Below are 18,114 nucleotides of genomic sequence, written 5' to 3'. Positions count from 1 at the left end.
CAGTTTGGGCTCCCTGTCAGCTGATACCAAATGCCTTCCTGCTGAGGCTGGGGAGAAGCTGCAGCCAGGACAGGCTGGGAAACAGCCCTGCAGGGCATGAAAGCAGCAGCAGGGCAGCAAGGCTGCCATGGATCCCTTCCTGCTGTGTTGGGCACAGCGTGTCCAGATATGCAGAGAAAGCCCCCGGCTGCTGAGTCTCAGGAGAAGGCTGAGGGACATGGACCCACCTTGTCCTTCTTGCAGAATTTTCTTCAGCATTTGCCTCATGGGTTTGGATGGCTCATGGGGTTTCATAACTCCTGTAGCTTTGGTATTTCCTCTTGGAGGACCTTAGAGGAAAATAATTCCATTTCCCAGGAATGGATCCCAGAAAACCAGTGCTCAGCCTGTGGGGTCAGCAGGGACACACCACTCACCCCTGTGATGGGAGTCAGGCTTGTGTGCAGCAACCAACCCAGGAGCTGGGAAAGTCCTCCCTGCAGACACACCTGTAACTCAACAGCCACAGAAGCTTCTGTCATCTCTTCTGATCTGAACAGGCAGCACTGAGCCTCAGGAGTGGTGAGAGGATCACACAGGGCGAGGGCACACATGTGCATGGCTCTGTCCTGGCACCTGCAGCGATGCTCTCCTGGCCAAGCCTTGGGCTCTGAGCTGGCAGCTCTCCCAGGGGGAAAGGCCTTCACCTACCCTCACCATCTTCCAGAGCCTCAGTCCTGGGTGTGGGTTGAGAAGCCAGATCACCTTCAGCAAGAGGCTTGGCTGAAAAAAAAGGTAGGACAGAACAGCTCCCGTGGCTCTGTAGGAGACCCTCAGGCTCCCTGGGGCTGGCAAAGGAGCCATGCAAGGCACAGCCCCGGGGCACAGCCCTGGGCCCGGCCCCTTCCCTCTCTGCTCCTCTCCGTGGCTGCACAGAGCACATGGAAGGAGACACTGATATTACACACGGGAAGAAGATTGACAGCTAAATGCTCCTTCTTCCCACTGGTAGTGACCTGTGGGATCCCTCAGGGCTCTAGAAGGGAGCAGGGCGAGGTTTCCAGAACCCAACAAGCCTGAGATTATGTTAAGAGATATGGCAAATGCTCTTGCCACCTTGTCATTTTGTGTTCTGTCAGTAAAGGGAATAGAAGAACTTGCCTCCAGCATTCTCCAAGATATTCAAAGTATCATTCAGTAGCACTTCCAAATAATTGAGGTTGAGTTCCAAATCTAGAAGGGAGCACAGATCAGAACTGTTTCCATGGTGTTCCGAGATCCCCTTCTACCTTAGGGAACGGGGCAGTGCAAGGGAGTCGCGCTAAGGCTGTGGGTGCCAGATGTCAGTGGACATGGCCACAGCTGCAGAGGGGCCTGGGGGCTCTGGGCTGGCTCCTGGTCACTCTCCACCCTCTTTGCAGGCCCTGTGCAGCATCCCTGGGAGAGGTGGCTGGAGCAGCCCAGGCCCCACTGGGGCCCTCTCTCTGCCACAGCTGAAAGAACTGTAAAAGCAGTGGGGAAGATCTACAGCAGGCAGTGCCACAACTGTCCCTCAGGCCCTCCCTCCCTCCTGCCCACGTTCTGCTGGGACAGCTCTCCCATCCCATAGGGACTGGGCCAGGCTCTTTCAGGATACAGTGGAGCCTTGCCCTCCCCCTCTGCCTATTCCCCACCATGGGCACCCCTTTGCAGCTGCTGCCAGGATTTGGGACCTGTCTCCCGTGGAGGGACCCCAGCAGGACTGCTCAGTAGCCAAGTGCCCTGAACCTGCTGGGGATAATTCCACTGGGCTGTGCTGGTCTTGTCCGGGCTGTGCCTGCACTGCCAAGCAGCAGAGATGGCAGCTCAAGCCTCAGCAGGGCTCAGGCCCAGGGGCACAGCAATTACCTCCTGGGTCTGTGCCTGGCATGGCCTCCCTTCCTGCAGCAGAGGCTGCCCATGAGCCACTGCTTCCTCCGGGAACCGCTGCCTTCAGCACAGCCTCTCCTTCCGTCTCTGGAGAAAGGAAGAGGGATACATGCATCAGGTGGGGCTATTTGTTCCCCAACATGAAGGTGGCATCTTCAGGAGGCAATAGTTGTCAAAGATATGGATAAGTTTCAGGAAGGCATCCAAACTTTGGAGCCAGGCCAGCCACATCTACCACAAGACTGGGAAATTGCAGGGGATTTCAGGGTGTGCATGGCCCATGCTGCAGTTTGGGCTTCCTGTCAGCTGATGCCAAATGCCTTCCTGCAGAGGCTGGGGAGAAGCTGCAGCCAGGCCAGGCTGAGAAACAGCCCTGCAGGCTGTGAAAGCAGCAGAGGGGCAGTGAGTCTGAAATGGATCCCTTCCTGCTGTGCCGGGCACAGCATGTCCAGATGTGCAGAGAAAGCCCCTGGCTGCTGAGTCTCAGGAGAAGGCTGAGGGACATGGACCCACCACGGTGTCTCTCCAGATTACTCAGCCTCTTGTCTCCTGTAGGTTTGTTCCTCCCTCTAGGAGGACCTTAACGGAAAGTATTTCCATTTCAGATGAATGGATCCCACAGAACCAGGGCTCAGCCTGTGGGATCAGCAGGGACACACCACTCACCCCTGTGATGGGAGCTGGGCTTGCGTGCAGCAACCAGAAAAGGAGCTTGAAATGTCCTCGCTGCAGACACACCTGTAACTCAACAGCCACAGAAGCTTCTGTCACCTGGTTCCTGCCACGTTGTCAATGATTATTCCTTGTTGGGACAGTGAGAACATACCTGCATGGGGCTCCAGAGGCAGGAAATCTTCATGAAGCCAAGCTGCTGGAGAAGCCTTCCTACCACCCTCATCTGGAAGGGAGCACAAATCAGAACCATTCCATGGTGTGCTGGGACCCCCTTCTGCCTTAGGGAACTGGGCACTGCAAGGGGGTCAGGGAAGGCCATGGGAGCCAGATGTCAATGGACATGGCCAAAGCTGCAGAGGGGCCTGGGGAGCTCTGGGCTGGCTCTGGTCACTCTCCACCCTCTTTGCAGGCCCTGTGCAACATCCTTGGAAGGGCAGTGGGACCAGCCAAGGGCCCCTGAGGCCTCTGTCCCTCCCACAGAGAAAACCATCCCTAAAGCCCTGGGGAAAACCATCCCCAACACTTCCCAGGGAGAAGGGAGCACTGTCCCGGGAAAGGGGACTGAGGCTGCCGGCTCACCTGCTCGCCCTGCTCGCCACGGAGCAGCCTGGGCAGCCCTGTCAGGCAGGGCCACTGCCAGGAGGAGCAGGAGGAGGAGGCGCAGAGCAAAGGCCATGGTGCCTTGCCCACTGCCAGTCCTGCAGCTCTTGCTGCCACCACTGTCCTGACACCGCTGTCCCAATGTCAGCACCGCTGCTGCCGCCGCCGCTGCTGCCACAACAGTCGTGGTCAAGGACTGACTGCTCGGTCCTTGTGGTGCTGGGCAACCACGGGGCTCTGGGACCTCTGTGACCTCAGAGCCTGCTGTCACCTCAGCCTGCTGTCACCCCACAGGCTGCTGTGACCTCATGGCCTTAGATGTCTGCCCCAAGTGTACTCCCATCTGTACTAGAGGACTGCTCTGACTGTGAATCTTTGACTTCATCAAAAGGTCATTGCTAAACAAAACCTTGGTTTTGCCTGCTGACATTGCTGGTCAGGCGCTGTCCCAGGAGATGCTCTTGATGGTTGCCTCTTTTCCTGGGCATGGCACTGGAGGAGGTCCAGGCCCAGGTGATGCCACTGAAGGAAATGTGCCCTCATCCCAGGGATGCTCAACACAGACTCCCCCAGCCCCTCAGGGCCCTGCCTCTGGTCACAGCAGCCCCTGCCTGGCTCCTGCCTGCCCACACTGTGGTCAGCCCTGCCTGCTCCTGGACATGGAGCTCAGCCAGGGCTGGTGCTGTGTGGGCTTTGCTGGTGGTACCAGCCAGACACTGGGGTGAGAGCTCCATCTCTTTATTGGAACAGAAGAGCTGTGCTGGGCCCTGCCCTGGCAGGAGGGACCCACCTTCAGTCCAGGCCACAGAGCAGGGCGGGTCCCTTCAGGGACACAGGGCCTTGCTTTGGGTGGTGGCAGCATCTGCACAGCAGCAAGCTGGTAATGCAGTGTCGTGGTTTTAAACCAGAAACTAACAAAAAAATTACTTCTTTTTTGCGGTGAGATACGGATTAGAACAAGAGCAAAACAGGCTTAAAACTTAAAAGGAATAAAGAAAGTTTATTGACAAAATATAAGAATAAGAACACCAGAATAAACTTCCATAAAACTCCTTTTATCCCCTACTACCCACCATTCTTTTGTTCACATGACAACACAGAGACCAAAGAACCTTGGAACTTTGGTGTCCAGAACAGTCCCTATTTTCGCTAGAGTCTTTTTATCAGTCTTTGTAGAGAAACAGAAGTCTCTTTCTGCTAATCTATAGAGTTTCTCACAAGAAAACTATTTCTGCTATAGTTTTCTGTTGCCCTGATGTCAGCTGCCCAGAAATGCTGCTATCAGAGCTCACTCCTCCCATTTCACATCACTCTGAGGTGTGTATGGGCCATGAGTCTAGGGATGGCATTTAAAGGATGAGTTATTCAAAGGCAAAAGTCTTCTTCATCTGTCCTTGTGAGCTCTACTGGAAAACAGTTTTCTCATTGGCTCTCAAGGCCTCAAATTTTCGCTTCACACTGTTCCAGCACCTCACCGCACCACAATCACTCTACTTTTTATTCAAAATTCACACTTTGAACACTCCATTCCTGCCCATATACTGTGTCATGAATTGAAGGAGTTTTTTCAAGACCTTATTGTCCATTCCCATAGCCTCAAGAGAAAGGTATTTCAGCTCACAAAGCATTTTCTTATTCTCTACCCCTTCTGAAACTTAATTCTTTTCTTTACTGTCTCCGATAGTTTTATAAAGTCTCTTTACATGTTGATTACTCTCTTTTTCTTTCTCTGGATAAAAAAAATTAATCTGCAAGTCTCATCTGGGTAATGAAAGGGTTAAAATCTTGCCCAGGCTTTTGTAAGTGGTTCTGTGATCTCTGCTGGAGCAGCGGCTGGAGTTGTCTTCGATAGAAGATTCCTCATGGCTGCTCTGGAAAGTGTAGTCACCGCCTCAGCTCGCCGCAGGTTCAGAGCCCCTTTCTTTCTTCACTCGGCAGTCCCTGGTGAATTCAGTCACAGCAAAACCTGCAGCTGAGCCAGGAACCGGCCTGGCCCGGCCAGAGCCCAGGGCAAGCCCCGCAGGCCCCATCTCCTGACCGGGAGACATGGCAGCTCAGCCCAGCCCCCACCCAGCCGCATGGGCGGGCAGGGAACGGGAGGCCTGGAGCTCTGTTACCTTTCACAGCCAGAAAACAAAGAGAGACAAGAGTACTCTGGCTTTACATCTTCAGGTAGCGTTCACAAGTTGATCTCACTTTTCAATGGTCAAAACTGCTGTCAATTCCAGTAATGACCAATAATTGGTCAGGACAAAAGGCTCCCATCAGTCCCTAGCAACTTCAACTTCCTTAGCTCTCAAAACAACCTTAAAGGTAAAGTCACCCCATGACACCGCCTCAGCTCCAGCCGCTCCCTCCACTCCTGGCCCTGGGCACCAGAGGGAAGAGGTTCCTGCAGCCCCCAGCCAGGGACCCGCTCCCAAGGCTGCTGCCATGGCAACCAGGCCTGGCACCAGCTGGGATGCTCGGTTTCCACGGGCTGGGCTTCAGGAATGGCATTCCCCAATTTCCTGCTCCTGCTAAAACCGCGCTGCTGCTCCCTTCCCTCCCGCCTCCCATGGAAAGCACAAAAGGCAAAGATCCCAGGCTGGGATAAGAACTTTTTATTGAGAACAACAACGGGATAAAGAACAAAGAGGAACAGGAAAAATTTTGGTAACAGAAGAGATAAACCAAACTATTTACAGGGAAAACGACAACACTACTGGATGCCCTCTTCCCTGCCACTTATTTCCTCCTGCCAAGAAAGGACACCCTTCTCCTCTGGTGAGAGAGAGGGAATCCTTTTCCTGCCCCTGGTAATGACCTGAAATGGGATTGAATATAATGACAGGGCCATGGTCAGACTCTCAAGTTCTTTAATCTCACACCATGTCCTTGCCATGGGCAGGAAAAGGTACAGGTGTCTTCCCAGCATGGATCACAGGGAACATGGATCACCAGGTCTCCTCCTAACCTCGGTCCTCCAAGGGGGGATGAGGCTGGAGCTGTGGGGAATGCTTTTCCTGCACTTGGGGCACTCGCTGGACTTTCCTTACTGGTGCCTCCGTTGGTGTCTGGTCAAGTTAGACCTGTCTGAAAAGCTCTTCCCACACTCGGGACACTCGTAGGGCCTGTCCCCAGTGTGGATACGTTTATGGGTATTGAGGCGGGAGCTGCAGCTGAAGCTCTTCCCACATTCCCCACACTTGTAGGGTCTCTCCCCAGTGTGGATGCGCCGGTGGGTGATGAGGGTGGAGTTTCGATTGAAGCCCTCCCCACAGTCAGGGCAGCGGAAGGGCCTCTCATCCGTGTGAATCCGCTGGTGCCTGAGGAGATTGGAGCTGCTGTGAAACCTCTTCCCACACTCAGGACACTCATAGGGCCTCTCCCCAGTGTGGATGCGCTGGTGGATGATGAGGTGGGAGCTGCAGCTGAAGCCCTTCCCACATTCCTCACACTCGTAGGCCCATTCCCCAGTGTGGATCATCTGGTGGCAGATTAGGCTGTTGCTCTGGCTGAAGCTCTTCCCACACTCCAAGCACTTGTAGCGCTTCTCCCCATCCTGAAGCTGCTCATGGACCACCAGCTCAGAGCCCTGGCTGGATCTCTGCCCGCCTTCCCGGCACAGGGTGGGTCTTTCCTCCTCAGAGCACCCTGGGATGGGTTTGGATCCCCTCCTCCTGCGGGATCTCTGAAACTTTTCCTTCCTCCTTGACTCCTGTGCCGTGGAGCTGCTCAAAGCGGCCACTTCCACGAGGTTCTGCCGTGGGGATTTGTCCTCCCTGGTCTCCATCCTCAGCTCCTTGTCTGGGGGAGGAAGGACAAGGAGAGGATGGGATTTGCCTCCGTGCCAGAGGGAAGGGGAAGGAGATCCCCCCAGTGCGTCCCCGGCAGGACGGCGTCGGCAACGGGGTTGTCCTGCAGCCGGGGGCCAGGCTGGGCTGGGAGATGGAGCAGGAGAGAGAGGGAAAGGGGCACTGACTTCCTCCTCACCTGCCTGGGTGTTCTGGGGCATCTTCCTCTTCCTTGCAGCCTTCTCATCCATCCAGCCAAGATTTGAGATTGGGAAATCCTGGTTTAGGAGAAAACAAGGAATGAGCACGTTGAGTTTGAAGGTCCCTCTGTCCAAGACCCTCTCTAGAAGTCGCTGGGTATCTGGGGGGTCTTGGTTTGAAAGGAAAGGTGTTTGCTAAGGAAGGCAGAAACCACCATTGAAATTGATAAAAATTCAAGAAACAACCCTCTCCAAATTATTATAATCTTGAAACCAAAATGCTCTCAGATAAAGATATAGGAATAGAAATAATAGTTCTTTACTAAAGGAAGAAAAATGAAAATGCAGCAGTACAAAAGAAAAAAACCAAAAAACCAGCACTCTGAGAGAGTCAGAATACAACCTGATACCCTGTTGGTCAGGGTGCTGGTAGCAGTCTGATTAAATGGTGGCTGCATTCCTCCTGGAGTGACTGATGTGGTTCTGTTGAAGCAATGATCCCATAGAAGATTGTAGCTTACCTCAGAAGTTCTGGTGCTGTAGATGGGTCTGGTCTCTCCTCTTGGAATCTAGTGGAGAAAGACTGCCTGTGGTGCTTTGATGCTCTGATTATATTCATGCAGGAATGCTTGGCTCCTCCCCCTGGCTGGAGCATCTCACAATGGGATGATGTCATTTTATCAGTCCTGCAGTGAGACTCAATGGCCCATTAACAGAAGATATCTCCCTGGAGGAAGGATGGGTGGTGGAAGAGATAAAGAACATTGCCCCACCTGGTTTTAACAGCTGGCCCATTAACAGAAGACATCCCCCAGTTATGAGGGATGTGTCATGTAGGAGATAATGAAAACTGCTCCACTAGTTTTTAAAAGATGGTGATAGAATACATACTTTTGGTTACATCTTGCATTGCAACCCAGGACATGGGGTCCATAAAAATTTTACACCACCAAAATCTGGCCCTGAAAATGCCTCCCAGGAGTTCCAGTTCCATCTCTGGTCTCTCCCTTTTGGTGTTCAGGCTTTCACCCCTGTCCCAGCTGCTGGGGGTCACACTTGTACTGTGGGTCCCCTGTCTACTCGGTCCCTGACCTCTTCTTGCTGCTGTGAGTGCCAGGAATTTGAAAACTTCCTCCCATTTCCATCTCCCCACTTAGGGATGCAGGAAGTTTTTGGGGTCCCAGGGTCCCTGCTCCTCTTATTCCCTTCTTGGGGGTGCAGGGGGACCAAGGAGTCCCCCCTGCCCCTCTCTATGCAATTGAGGGTCCCACGAATCATGGCGCTCCTCCTCTCTGGGCTCCCCACTTTGGGGTCCTTAGGGACACAGGGCTCTGCTCCTCCAGGCTGCCGCTGCTGGCAGCTGCCACTGGGAACCCCAAATGTCCCCCTAAAGGACATTTTCTTCTCAGCCTTGGTGTTCTTCATTCTCCAATCATCATCCCCAAAAACCCAACCCAGGAAGCCCCCAGGATATCTGGGCCGAGCTCCCCCTCCCTCGTAACCTGTGGGATAGGGGGGTGTTGATCCCATGGATGGGGGGGGCTGTGAATTCAGGGAGTGAATCCCAGCTTGACTGGGATATGCTGGGCCTGAGATCATACTGGGATAACAAGCACCTAACTGGGATTACAAGGACTGTCTGGGAATGGCTATGGACATGTTGAGGGCAGCTGGGATATACTGGGAGTGTCTGTGATCATACTGGGGATGACTGGGAACACACTGGGAACAATGGGAACCATGCTGGGGACAACTGGGAGCAACTGGGAGTGACTGGGTCTACACTGGGGGCAGCTGGGCATGACTGCAACCTTGCTGGGAGCAGCTGGGATCATCTGGGAAGTGACTGAGACTATACTAGGGGCAACTGGGTGCAACTGGAATCACGCTGGGAGGAACGGGGAGCAACTGGAACCATCCTGAGGGTAACTGGCATTCTACTGGGATCACAGTGGCAGCAGCTGGGCCATGCTGGGCAAGACTGGGACCATACTGGCAGCAACTGGGACTGCACTCAGCGTGACTGGGAGTGGCTGGGAGCAACTGGGATCAGGCTGGAAACACCTGAGGAGTGATTGAGAGCAACTGGGATAGACTGGGAGAGACTGAAGCCACAGTGCAGGTAAATGGGAACAACTGGAACCATGCTGGATAATCCTGGGAGCAGCTGTGCCCATGCTGGGGTCATACTGGGATCCTACTGGAACTAGCTGGGATCATACTGGGGGTGACTGCAAAGGTGCTGGCTGGGATTGGAACCATGCTGGAGGTGACTGGGAACAACTGGGCCCATCTTGGGAGTGAGAGGGAGTCACTCTGGCCATGACTGGAATCATGCTGGAAGGATATGGGAGTGACTGGAACCATACTGGGGGTGGCTGGTACAACAGCTCATACTGGGGGTGACTGAGATTGTAGTGGGAGTGACTGGGAGTCACTGGGATGCTTGGTTCCTCCCCCTGGCTGGAGCATCTCACAATGGGATGATGTCATTTTATCAGTCCTGCAGTGAGACTCAATGGCCCATTAACAGAAGATATCCCCCTGGAGGAAGGATGGGTGGTGGAAGAGATAAAGAACATTGCCTCACCTGGTTTTAACAGCTGGCCCATTAACAGATGACATCCCCCCAGTTATGAGGGATGGGTGATGAAAGAGATAAAGAAAACTGCTCCTCTAGTTTTTAACATGGTGATAGAATACATACTTTTGGTTACATCTTGCATTGCAACCCAAGACATGGGGTACATAAAAATTGTACACCACCAAAAATTGGCCCTGAAAATGCTTTCCAGAAGTTTTCCATTTCTGTTCTCTCCCTTTTGGTGTTCAGGGGTTCCCCCCTGTCCCAGCTGCTGGGGGTCATGCTTGTACTGGGGGTCACACTTCTACTCGGTCCCTGACCTCTTCAGGCTGCTGGGAGTGCCAGGAATTTGAAAAGTTCTTCCCATTTCGATCTCCCCACTTAGGGATGCTGGAAGGTTTTGGGGTCCCAGGGTCCCTGCTCCTCTTATTCCCTTCTTGGGGGTGCAGGGGGACCAAGGAGTCCCCCCTGCCCCTCTCTATGCAATTGAGGGTTCCTCGAATCATGGCGCTCCTCCTCTCTGGGCTCCCCACTTTGGGGTCCTCAGGGACACAGGGCTCTGCTCCTCCAGGCTGCCTCTGCCAGCAGCTGCCACTGGGAACCCCAAATGTCCCCCCAAAGGGCATTTTCTTTTCAGCTTTGGTTTTCTTCATTCTCTAATCATCACCCCCAAAAACCCAACCCAGGGATCCCCCCAGGATATCTGGGCTGGGCTCCCCCTCCCTCGTCACCTTTGGGATGGGGGGCTGATGATCCCACGGGTGGGAGGGGGCTGTGAATTCAGGGAGTGAATCCCAGTTCGACTGGGATATACTGGGCCTGAGATCATACTGGGATAACAAGCACCTAACTGGGATTACTAGGAGTGTCTGGGAATGGCTATGGACATGCTGAGGGCAGCTGGGATATACTGGGAGTGTCTGTGATCATACTGGGGATGACTGGGAACACACTGGGAACAATGGGAACCATGCTGGGGACAACTGGGAGCAACTGGGAGTGACTGGGTCTACACTGGGGGCAACTCCAGCTGGGCATGACTGGGACCATGCAGGGAGCAGCTGGGATCATCTGGGGAGCAACTGGAACTATACTGGGGCCAACTGGGTGCAACTGGAATCACGCTGGGAGGAACGGGGAGCAACTGGAACCATCCTGAGGGTAACTGGCATCCTACTGGGATCACAGTGGGAGCAGTTGGGCCATGCTGGGCAATACTGGGACCATACTGGCAGCAACTGGGACTGCACTCAGCGTGACTGGGAGTGGCTGGGAGCAACTGGGATCAGGCTGGAAACACCTGAGGAGTGATTGAGAGCAACTGGGATAGACTGGGAGAGACTGAAACCACAGTGCAGGTAAATGGGAACAACTGGAACCACAGTGGATAATCCTGGAAGCAGCTGTGCCCATGCTGGGCCATACTGGGATCCTACTGGAACTACCTGGGATCATACTGGGAGTGACTGAAAAGGGGCTGGCTGGGACTGGAACCATGCTGGAGGTGACTGGGAACAACTGGGCCCATCCTGGGAGTGACAGGGAGTCGCTCTGGCCATGACTGGAATCATGCTGGGAGGGCCTGGCTGTGACTGGAACCATACTGGGGGTGGCTGGGTGCAACAGCTCATACTGGGGGTGACTGAGATTGTAGTGGGAGTGACTGGGATCATTCTGGAAGTGTTTTTCTGTAGATCTTCTGTCTTTCTGGTCTCTTTTTATTCTCCTTCCTATCCTACGTACCTGAAATATTTTTGGATATCTTAATGTTACCCAAAATCTTAAGGGTTAACACTTTTTAGGTTAAATGAGCTAAGATTGCAAAGTTAAGGCTATGGTAAGAGTTCTTTGTGCAGTTGGATGTTGTATTAAACCCTTTGCCATAGTTCCTTGATTGTCTGAATTTCGTCAGTTAAATTTTGTGTCATTTTGACCTCTTAGCTCAGTTGGTCAGAGCATGGTGCCAGCATCACCGAGTTTGTGGGTTCAATCCTTGTGTGGGCCATTATCTTAAGAGCTGGACTTGATGGTCCTTGTGGGTCCCTTCCTACCAAGAATATTCTTTACATCTGTCCATGTTGAGAAGATCTGGTTGGTGTTTCTCTTGTGCACCAAACTCAAGCAGAGGAACCTTTGGTTACCACCAGCATTGAAGTGTTCTGGGGTGTTACAGCCCTGCAGGCTCACAGTGGCCTCTTGTTTCCATAAGGCTTCAGACTGTCCCAATGGTCCCTTGGTTCCATGGGCCCAAGAGTGCCACAACGATCCCCTTGGTTTCACAACTTCCCATAGTGTCACACTGGCCCCTTGGTTCCATAAGGATCTGGAGTGTCACACAGGTTTATGGCATTTGTCCTTGCTGCCCCTCACATCTCACTGCCCCACAAAGAGCCCCGAGCCACCCGTGAGGGACAGGCCCTGCTGGGCCAGGCCTGGGCTCAGGGCTTGGCCTTTCTGCTTCCACCAACCCAGCCAGGGCTGGCTCAGCATTGCAGTTCCCTGCTCAGAGCCTTTGGCTCTCGGCAATCCTGGCCTCCAGGATCTGCTCTCACCAGTCCCTGGGGAGCCTTTGGCAGTCCCTGCCCTCAGTGGGGCTGATTGAAGCTCCAAGGGACTTGGAGTTTTGCTTCTGACTCCTTGAGCAGCTTCTTCAGCCTGAAGGAGGGACATAGGAGGATCAGGGAAAGGAGAAAGAACCACAAGGTCAAGCACTCCCTGAATTCACAGGCCCCCACCTGTGGGATCATCACCCCCCATCCCAGAAGTGCCCGGGGAGGGGGAGCTCAGCCCAGATATTCTGGGGTGTCCCTGGATTGGGTTTTTTTTGGGGGGATGTTTGAAGAATGAAGAACTCCAAAGCTGAGTGAAAATGGGGGAACTTTTTGGATTCCTGGCACTCCCAGGAGCCTGAAGAGATCAGGGACCGAGTAGACAGGGGATCCCCAGTACAAGCATGAACCCCAGCAGCTGGGACAGGGAGGAACCCCTGAACACCAAAGGAGGGAGACCAGAGATGGGGAAATCCTGGGAGGCATTTTCAGGGCTAAGTCCTGGTGTTTGGGAGGTTTATATGGACCCCATATCTTGGGTTGCAATGCAAGTTGTAACCAAAAGTATGTATTCTATCACCATCTGTTAAAACCAGGTAGAGCAGTTTTCTTTATCTCTTTCATCACCCATCCCTCATAATTGGGGGATATCTTCTGTAAATGCTAAAAAATGTAAATTCTGTAAATTCTGTAAATGTAAATGCCAGCTGTTAAAACCAGGTGGGGCAGTGTTCTTTATCTCTTCCACCACCCATCCATCATAACTGGGGGATATCTTCTGTCAATGGGCCATTGAGTCTCACTGCAGGACTGATAAAATGACATCATCCCATTGTGAGATGCTCCAGCCAGGGGGAGGAGCCAAGCATTCCTGACTGGATATAATCATGGAATAAGAACACCAGAGGCAGTCTTTCTCCACTGGATTCCCAGAGGAGAGACCAGACCCATCTACAGCACCAGAACTTCTGAGGTAAGCTACAATCTTCTATGGGATCATTGCTTCAACAGAACCACATCTGTTTCTCCAGGAGGACTGCAGCCACCATTTAATCAGACTGCTACCAGCACCCTGACAAATGGGCTGTAAGGTCCTGACTCTGTTGGTGCGTTGCTTTTTGTTCGTTTTGTTGGGGTTTTTTTGTACTGCTGCATTTTCATTTTCTTTTCTTTAGTAAAGAACTTATATTCCTTTTCCCATATTGTTACCTGAGAGCACTTTGGTTTCAAGATTATAATAATTCGGAGGGGATGGGATACTTATATTTTTTATCTATTTCAGTGGTGATTTCTGCCTTCCTTAGCAAACTCTTTTCAAACTAAATCACGTCAGAAGCCCGGGTGACTTCTAGAGATGGGCTTGGACAGAGGGACCATCAAACTCAACGTGCTCATTCCTTGTTTTCCCCAAACCAGGATTTCCCAATCCCAAACCTTGGCTGGATGGAGAAGGAGGCTGTGAGGAAGAGGAAGATGCCCCAGGACACCCAGGCAGGTGAGGAGGAAGTCAGTGCCCCTTTCCCCCTCTCTCCTGCTCCATCTCCCAGCCCAGCCTGGCCCCTGGCTGCAGGACAACCCCGCTGCCGAAGCCGTCCTGCCGGGGACGCACTGGGGGGATCTCCTTCCCCTTCCCTCTGGCACGGAGGCAAATCCCATCCTCTCCTTGTCCTTCCTCCCCCAGACAAGGAGCTGAGGATGGAGACCAGGGAGGAGAAATCCCCACGGCAGAACCTCATGGAAGAGGCTGTTTTGAGCGGCTCCACAGTGCAGGAATCCAATGGGGAGGAAAATCCCCAGAGATCCCGCAGGAGGAGGGGCTCCAAACCCATCCCAGGGTGCTCTGAGGAGGAAAGACCCACCCTGTGCCGGGAAGGCGGCTGGAGATCCAGCCGGGGCTCTGAGCTGGTGCTCCATGAGCAGCTTCAGGATGGGGAGAAGCCCTACAAGTGCTTGGAGTGTGGGAAGAGCTTCAGCCAGAGCAACAGCCTGATCCGCCACCAGATGATCCACACTGGGGAATGGGCCTATGAGTGTGGGGAATGTGGGAAGGGCTTCAGCTGCAGCTCCCAACTCATCATCCACCAGAGCATCCACACTGGGGAGAGGCCCTATGAGTGTCCTGAGTGTGGGAATAGGTTTCACAGCAGCTCCACTCTCCTCAGGCACCAGCGGATTCACACGGATGAGAGGCCCTTCCGCTGCCCTGACTGTGGGGAGGGCTTCAAATACAACTCCACCCTCATCACCCACCGGCGCATCCACACTGGGGAGAGGCCCTACAAGTGTACCCAGTGTGGGAAGAGCTTCACCCAGAGCTCTAACTTGACCAAACACCAACGGAGGCACCGGTAAGGGAAGCCCTGCAAGTGCCCCTAGTGCAGGAAGTGCTTTGTGCACTGCTCCAGCGTCATCCACCCTTGGAGGATCCATGTTGGGAAGAGACCTGGTGATCCATGTTCCCTGTGATCCATGCTGGGAAGACACCTGTACCTTTTCCTGCCCATGGCAATGTCATGATGTGGGATCAAAGAATGTGAGACTGTAATCATGGTCCATTATATTTAATCCCATCTCAGGTCATTGCCAGGGGCAGGAAAAGGACTACCTCTCTCTCACCAGAGAAGGGTGTCCTTTCCAGGCAGGAGGAAATACGTGTCCAGGAAGAGTCAGATGGTGGTATTTTAGTTTTCCCTGTGAATGGTTTGTCTTATCCTTTCTGTTACCAAAATTTTTTCTGTTCCTGTTTTTGCCTTATCTTGTTGCTGTTCTCAATAAATTGTTCTTATCCCAGCCTGGGATCTTTGGGAATGCCATTCCTGAAGCCCAGCCCGTGGAAACCGAGCATCCCAGCTGGTGCCAGGCCTGGTTGCCATGGCAGCAGCCTTGGGAGCGGGTCCCTGGCTGGGGGCTGCGGGAACCTCTTCCCTCTGGTGTCCAGGGACAGGAGTGGAGGGAGTGGCTGGAGCTGAGGCGGGCAGGTTTAGGCTGGATGTGAAGAAAATGTTCTTCCCACGAGGCTGCTGGGGCGCTGAACAGGCTCCCCAGGGAAGGCTCCCAGCTCCAGGGCTGGCTGAGCTCCAGCAGCGTTTGGCCAGCGCTGCCAGGCCCAGGCTGGGATTGTTGGGGTGTCCTGTGCAGGGCCAGCAGTTGGACTGGAGGATCCCCATGGCTCCCTCCCAACTCAGCCAATTCTGTGGCTCTGGGATCCCATGAGCCTGGGGATGGGACTGCAAATGGTTGCCATGGCAACAGGCTCTGGCTCCAGGCCTGAGCTGGTGTCCATGGCAACCATCCCTGGCATGGGGAGCTGCCAAGGGACTGACCATAGCAACAGGGGCTGTGATGGTTGCCATGGAAACAGACCATAGCAACAGGTCATGCTGTTGGTTGCCTACCAAGGATCACATTTGTTACAGGCCTTCAGAGGGGTTCCATGGGGACATTCCAAGAGTCTCCAGGCTGTTCAAGAACCGGAATGTCACAGGCAGAGACAGGGGCTCCACAGAGACCTCCCAGGGATTTCTGGGGATGCTGAAGAGCCGTGTGCTCAGACACAGTCACAGCAATTCCATGGTGACATCCCAGGGGACCCTGGGCTGCAAAGGCACCGCTCTGTCACAGACACTCCTGGGGGCTCCACGGTGACATCCCAGGAGTCCCCAGGCTGCCAAAGAGCCGGGATGTCACAGACACTCCCAGGGCTTCCTGCCATGGGCAGAGTGGGAGCTTCAGGCAAAAGCTTTATTTCTTTATTGGAGAAACTCCTGCTGAGTCATGAGGTGGAGAAATGACACCCAACAGCCACCACGGATCCTCAAACCCCTCCAAGCTTCCTAGGCTTTTAAATTCTTTCTAAGAGAGGAGACTGGGAGCAGCTGGATCCAGTCCCAGCCCCAGAGTTTGTCAAAGGCTTATGTGTAAAGACTGGACAGGTGGAATTGAACCGTAATGCAATTTTCCCCACAGGATTAACAATGGAATATCAGATGTAATTATACAAATGCCACTGTGACTGATTCTGGCATGATTAGACAGATTTATTTACACCACAGAGTAAATAAAGAAAAAGAGTTATTTACTCCACAGTATAGGAGCTATAACAATCATTAGACTACAGTGCTCTAGGGAGCAATTTTGAGGTGAACAGGGCTTTGCTGGAGTTGTTTGAGCCCATTCCAGGCACAGCCTCCTGCTCCAGCAGGAACTGCCTTTCCTGTGCCATGCCCAGGGCAGATCCCGCTGCAGGAAAAACCCCAGGCCAGCCCCAAGCCAGGGAAGGGCTCGGGCACAAGTGCAGAGTGCCGTGCTGGGAGCTGTGCCAGGGACAGCCTGAGGCACCAAAGGCACCTTGGCAGCAGCAGCTGCTTCCAGGCCATGGCCAGAAGGCTCCCTTGGCACCCCGGCCTGGTGGCCAGCACTGCAGAGCTGCTGCTTCAGGGCTCATTTCTGGCTGGGCTCTGAAAAGCCACTGCTGCTCCAGGAGCCTGACTGGGAAGCAATTGGCCCCAGCACCTTGGGGACAAGATAATAATGAAACAACTCTTCATGGCAGCAGAGACAAGGCAGGGGCAGAGGAAAGGGGAGAGCCAGGCCCAGGGGACATGGCTGCAATGGTGATGGCTGTGAGGTCAGTGCCACTGCAGCAGCCTGGCTGGCCCTCAGCAGACATTCTGGCCAGGAGGGTTGTGAGGGCACCCAGCACATCAGAGAACCCACACAACAGCAATTCCATCCTTGGGGAGGGGCTTTCACTGTGTCAGGTTGCACAGAGCTCCTGCTCATGGAGCATTTCTGGGATGGGGCATCCATTTCTCTGGAAAAGCAGTTGCATTTTTGTGCCACTCTGATTGTAAAACATTTCTTCCTTCTAACAAATCTAAATCCATTCTTGTTCAGCTTAATGATATTGATCCCTGTCAATGCAAGACATGGTAGAAAATAACTTTGACCAGTGTTTCCATTTTTACAGACCATGGAGAAGACCTAAAAATCCAGGATGCGGTTTGGAGGTCTCATCACATAAGCAGCAGGTAGAGGCTGAGGGCCCTGGGCTGTGAAGCTGCAAGGCCCTGCCAGAGGCAACTTGTGCAGCCCTTTGGCCATGGCTGCTGGCCCTGGGCCTGAGGCCAGCAGGGGACAAGTGACCCTGGCAGCCCTGGGGCCTCATTGCCTCCTTGTCCCTGCTCAGCAGCCTGGCAGGGGCCGCCCCATGGTGCTGCCCTTGGCATTGCACATCCCCACATGCCAGTGGCCCGGGAAGAGCCCTGAGCAATGAGGGAGGGACAGCATCTGCCTTGCCAGGGGCTGGGGCTCAGCCCTTGGCCCTTGGCATTCCTGAAACACATCCAGCTTTGCTCAGCACCACAGACACCTTTCCCTTGCTTGTCCCCAGCTGCCATCAGGGCCTCCAGTCTTCTGCTCTGCCTGGAACCTGGGGACGCTTTCTCACTCGTGTCTCTCATTTCAACTACAAGAAACTTCAGTGTTTCCATCTGACTTGGAGCTCTTGAGGAGTTTCTGGAGCACACTCTGAGGGAGTGAGTGTGATGCCAAGAGCCCCAAAGGCCCGAGAGGGTGATGAAAGTGCTGGTGCTGTGTCTGTGCTGCTGAGCTGGGCCGGGCTCCTGGCCCAGAGGCAGCTCCTGGCAAGGGCAGCGCTGCAGAGAGACAGCTCTGGCCAGGAGCAGCTCCTGAGCACAGCCCAGCAGGGCTGGGGCCCTGCCAGGGCAGCTCAGGGACACAGAGAGCAGGCCCAGACAGAGCTGCCAGGGGCTCAGCACTGGCAGGGGCTGTGGGATGTGCCAGAGGGGGCTGTGTCCCAGCAGCACCTCTGTGGCTGTGTC

The 18,114-nt window shown here is 53.9% G+C and overlaps 2 protein-coding genes across 2 annotated transcripts in view; one reads left to right on the top strand and one right to left on the bottom strand.

The window, feature by feature from the left end:
- LOC147646385 (uncharacterized) overlaps positions 1 to 14,623 on the top strand; it is a 114,411-nt gene extending 99,788 nt beyond the window's left edge. Inside the window, 1 exon segment of the mRNA XM_086873515.1 lies at positions 14,198 to 14,623. Coding sequence (XP_086729641.1) covers positions 14,198 to 14,623 — 426 coding nt within the window.
- Positions 489 to 3,362, bottom strand: LOC147646386 (uncharacterized). Its single transcript, XM_086873573.1, has 5 exons — positions 3,142 to 3,362; positions 2,714 to 2,785; positions 2,554 to 2,625; positions 1,867 to 1,974; positions 489 to 1,212 (listed from the first exon to the last, which is right to left on the bottom strand). Exons 1-5 carry the CDS (start codon positions 3,236 to 3,238, stop codon positions 1,115 to 1,117), a joined length of 447 nt encoding a protein of 148 aa, XP_086729699.1. The 5' UTR covers positions 3,239 to 3,362; the 3' UTR covers positions 489 to 1,114.
- Positions 14,624 to 18,114: the final 3,491 nt, after the last annotated feature.

This window comes from Cyanistes caeruleus, unplaced genomic scaffold, assembly GCF_971803275.1.
Source record: "Cyanistes caeruleus unplaced genomic scaffold, bCyaCae1.hap1.1 HAP1_SCAFFOLD_100, whole genome shotgun sequence".
In the NCBI taxonomy this organism is placed as follows: Eukaryota; Metazoa; Chordata; class Aves; order Passeriformes; family Paridae; genus Cyanistes; species Cyanistes caeruleus.
Note: the sequence above shows the minus strand (reverse complement) of the source record. Positions and strands in the feature narration are given on the sequence as shown.

What these genes read in the sequence shown, in the direction of transcription:
- LOC147646386 (XM_086873573.1), bottom strand. Translation starts at nt 3,238, where the DNA reads ATGGCCTTTGCTCTGCGCCTCCTCCTCCTGCTCCTCCTGGCAGTGGCC. An exon ending in GCCTCTGGAGCCCCATGCAG is followed by an intron (nt 2,626 to 2,713) that starts GTATGTTCTCAC and finishes GTTGAGTTACAG; the next exon opens with GTGTGTCTGCAGCGAGGACA. An exon ending in GCCAGGCACAGACCCAGGAG is followed by an intron (nt 1,213 to 1,866) that starts GTAATTGCTGTG and finishes GCTCCCTTCTAG; the next exon opens with ATTTGGAACTCAACCTCAAT.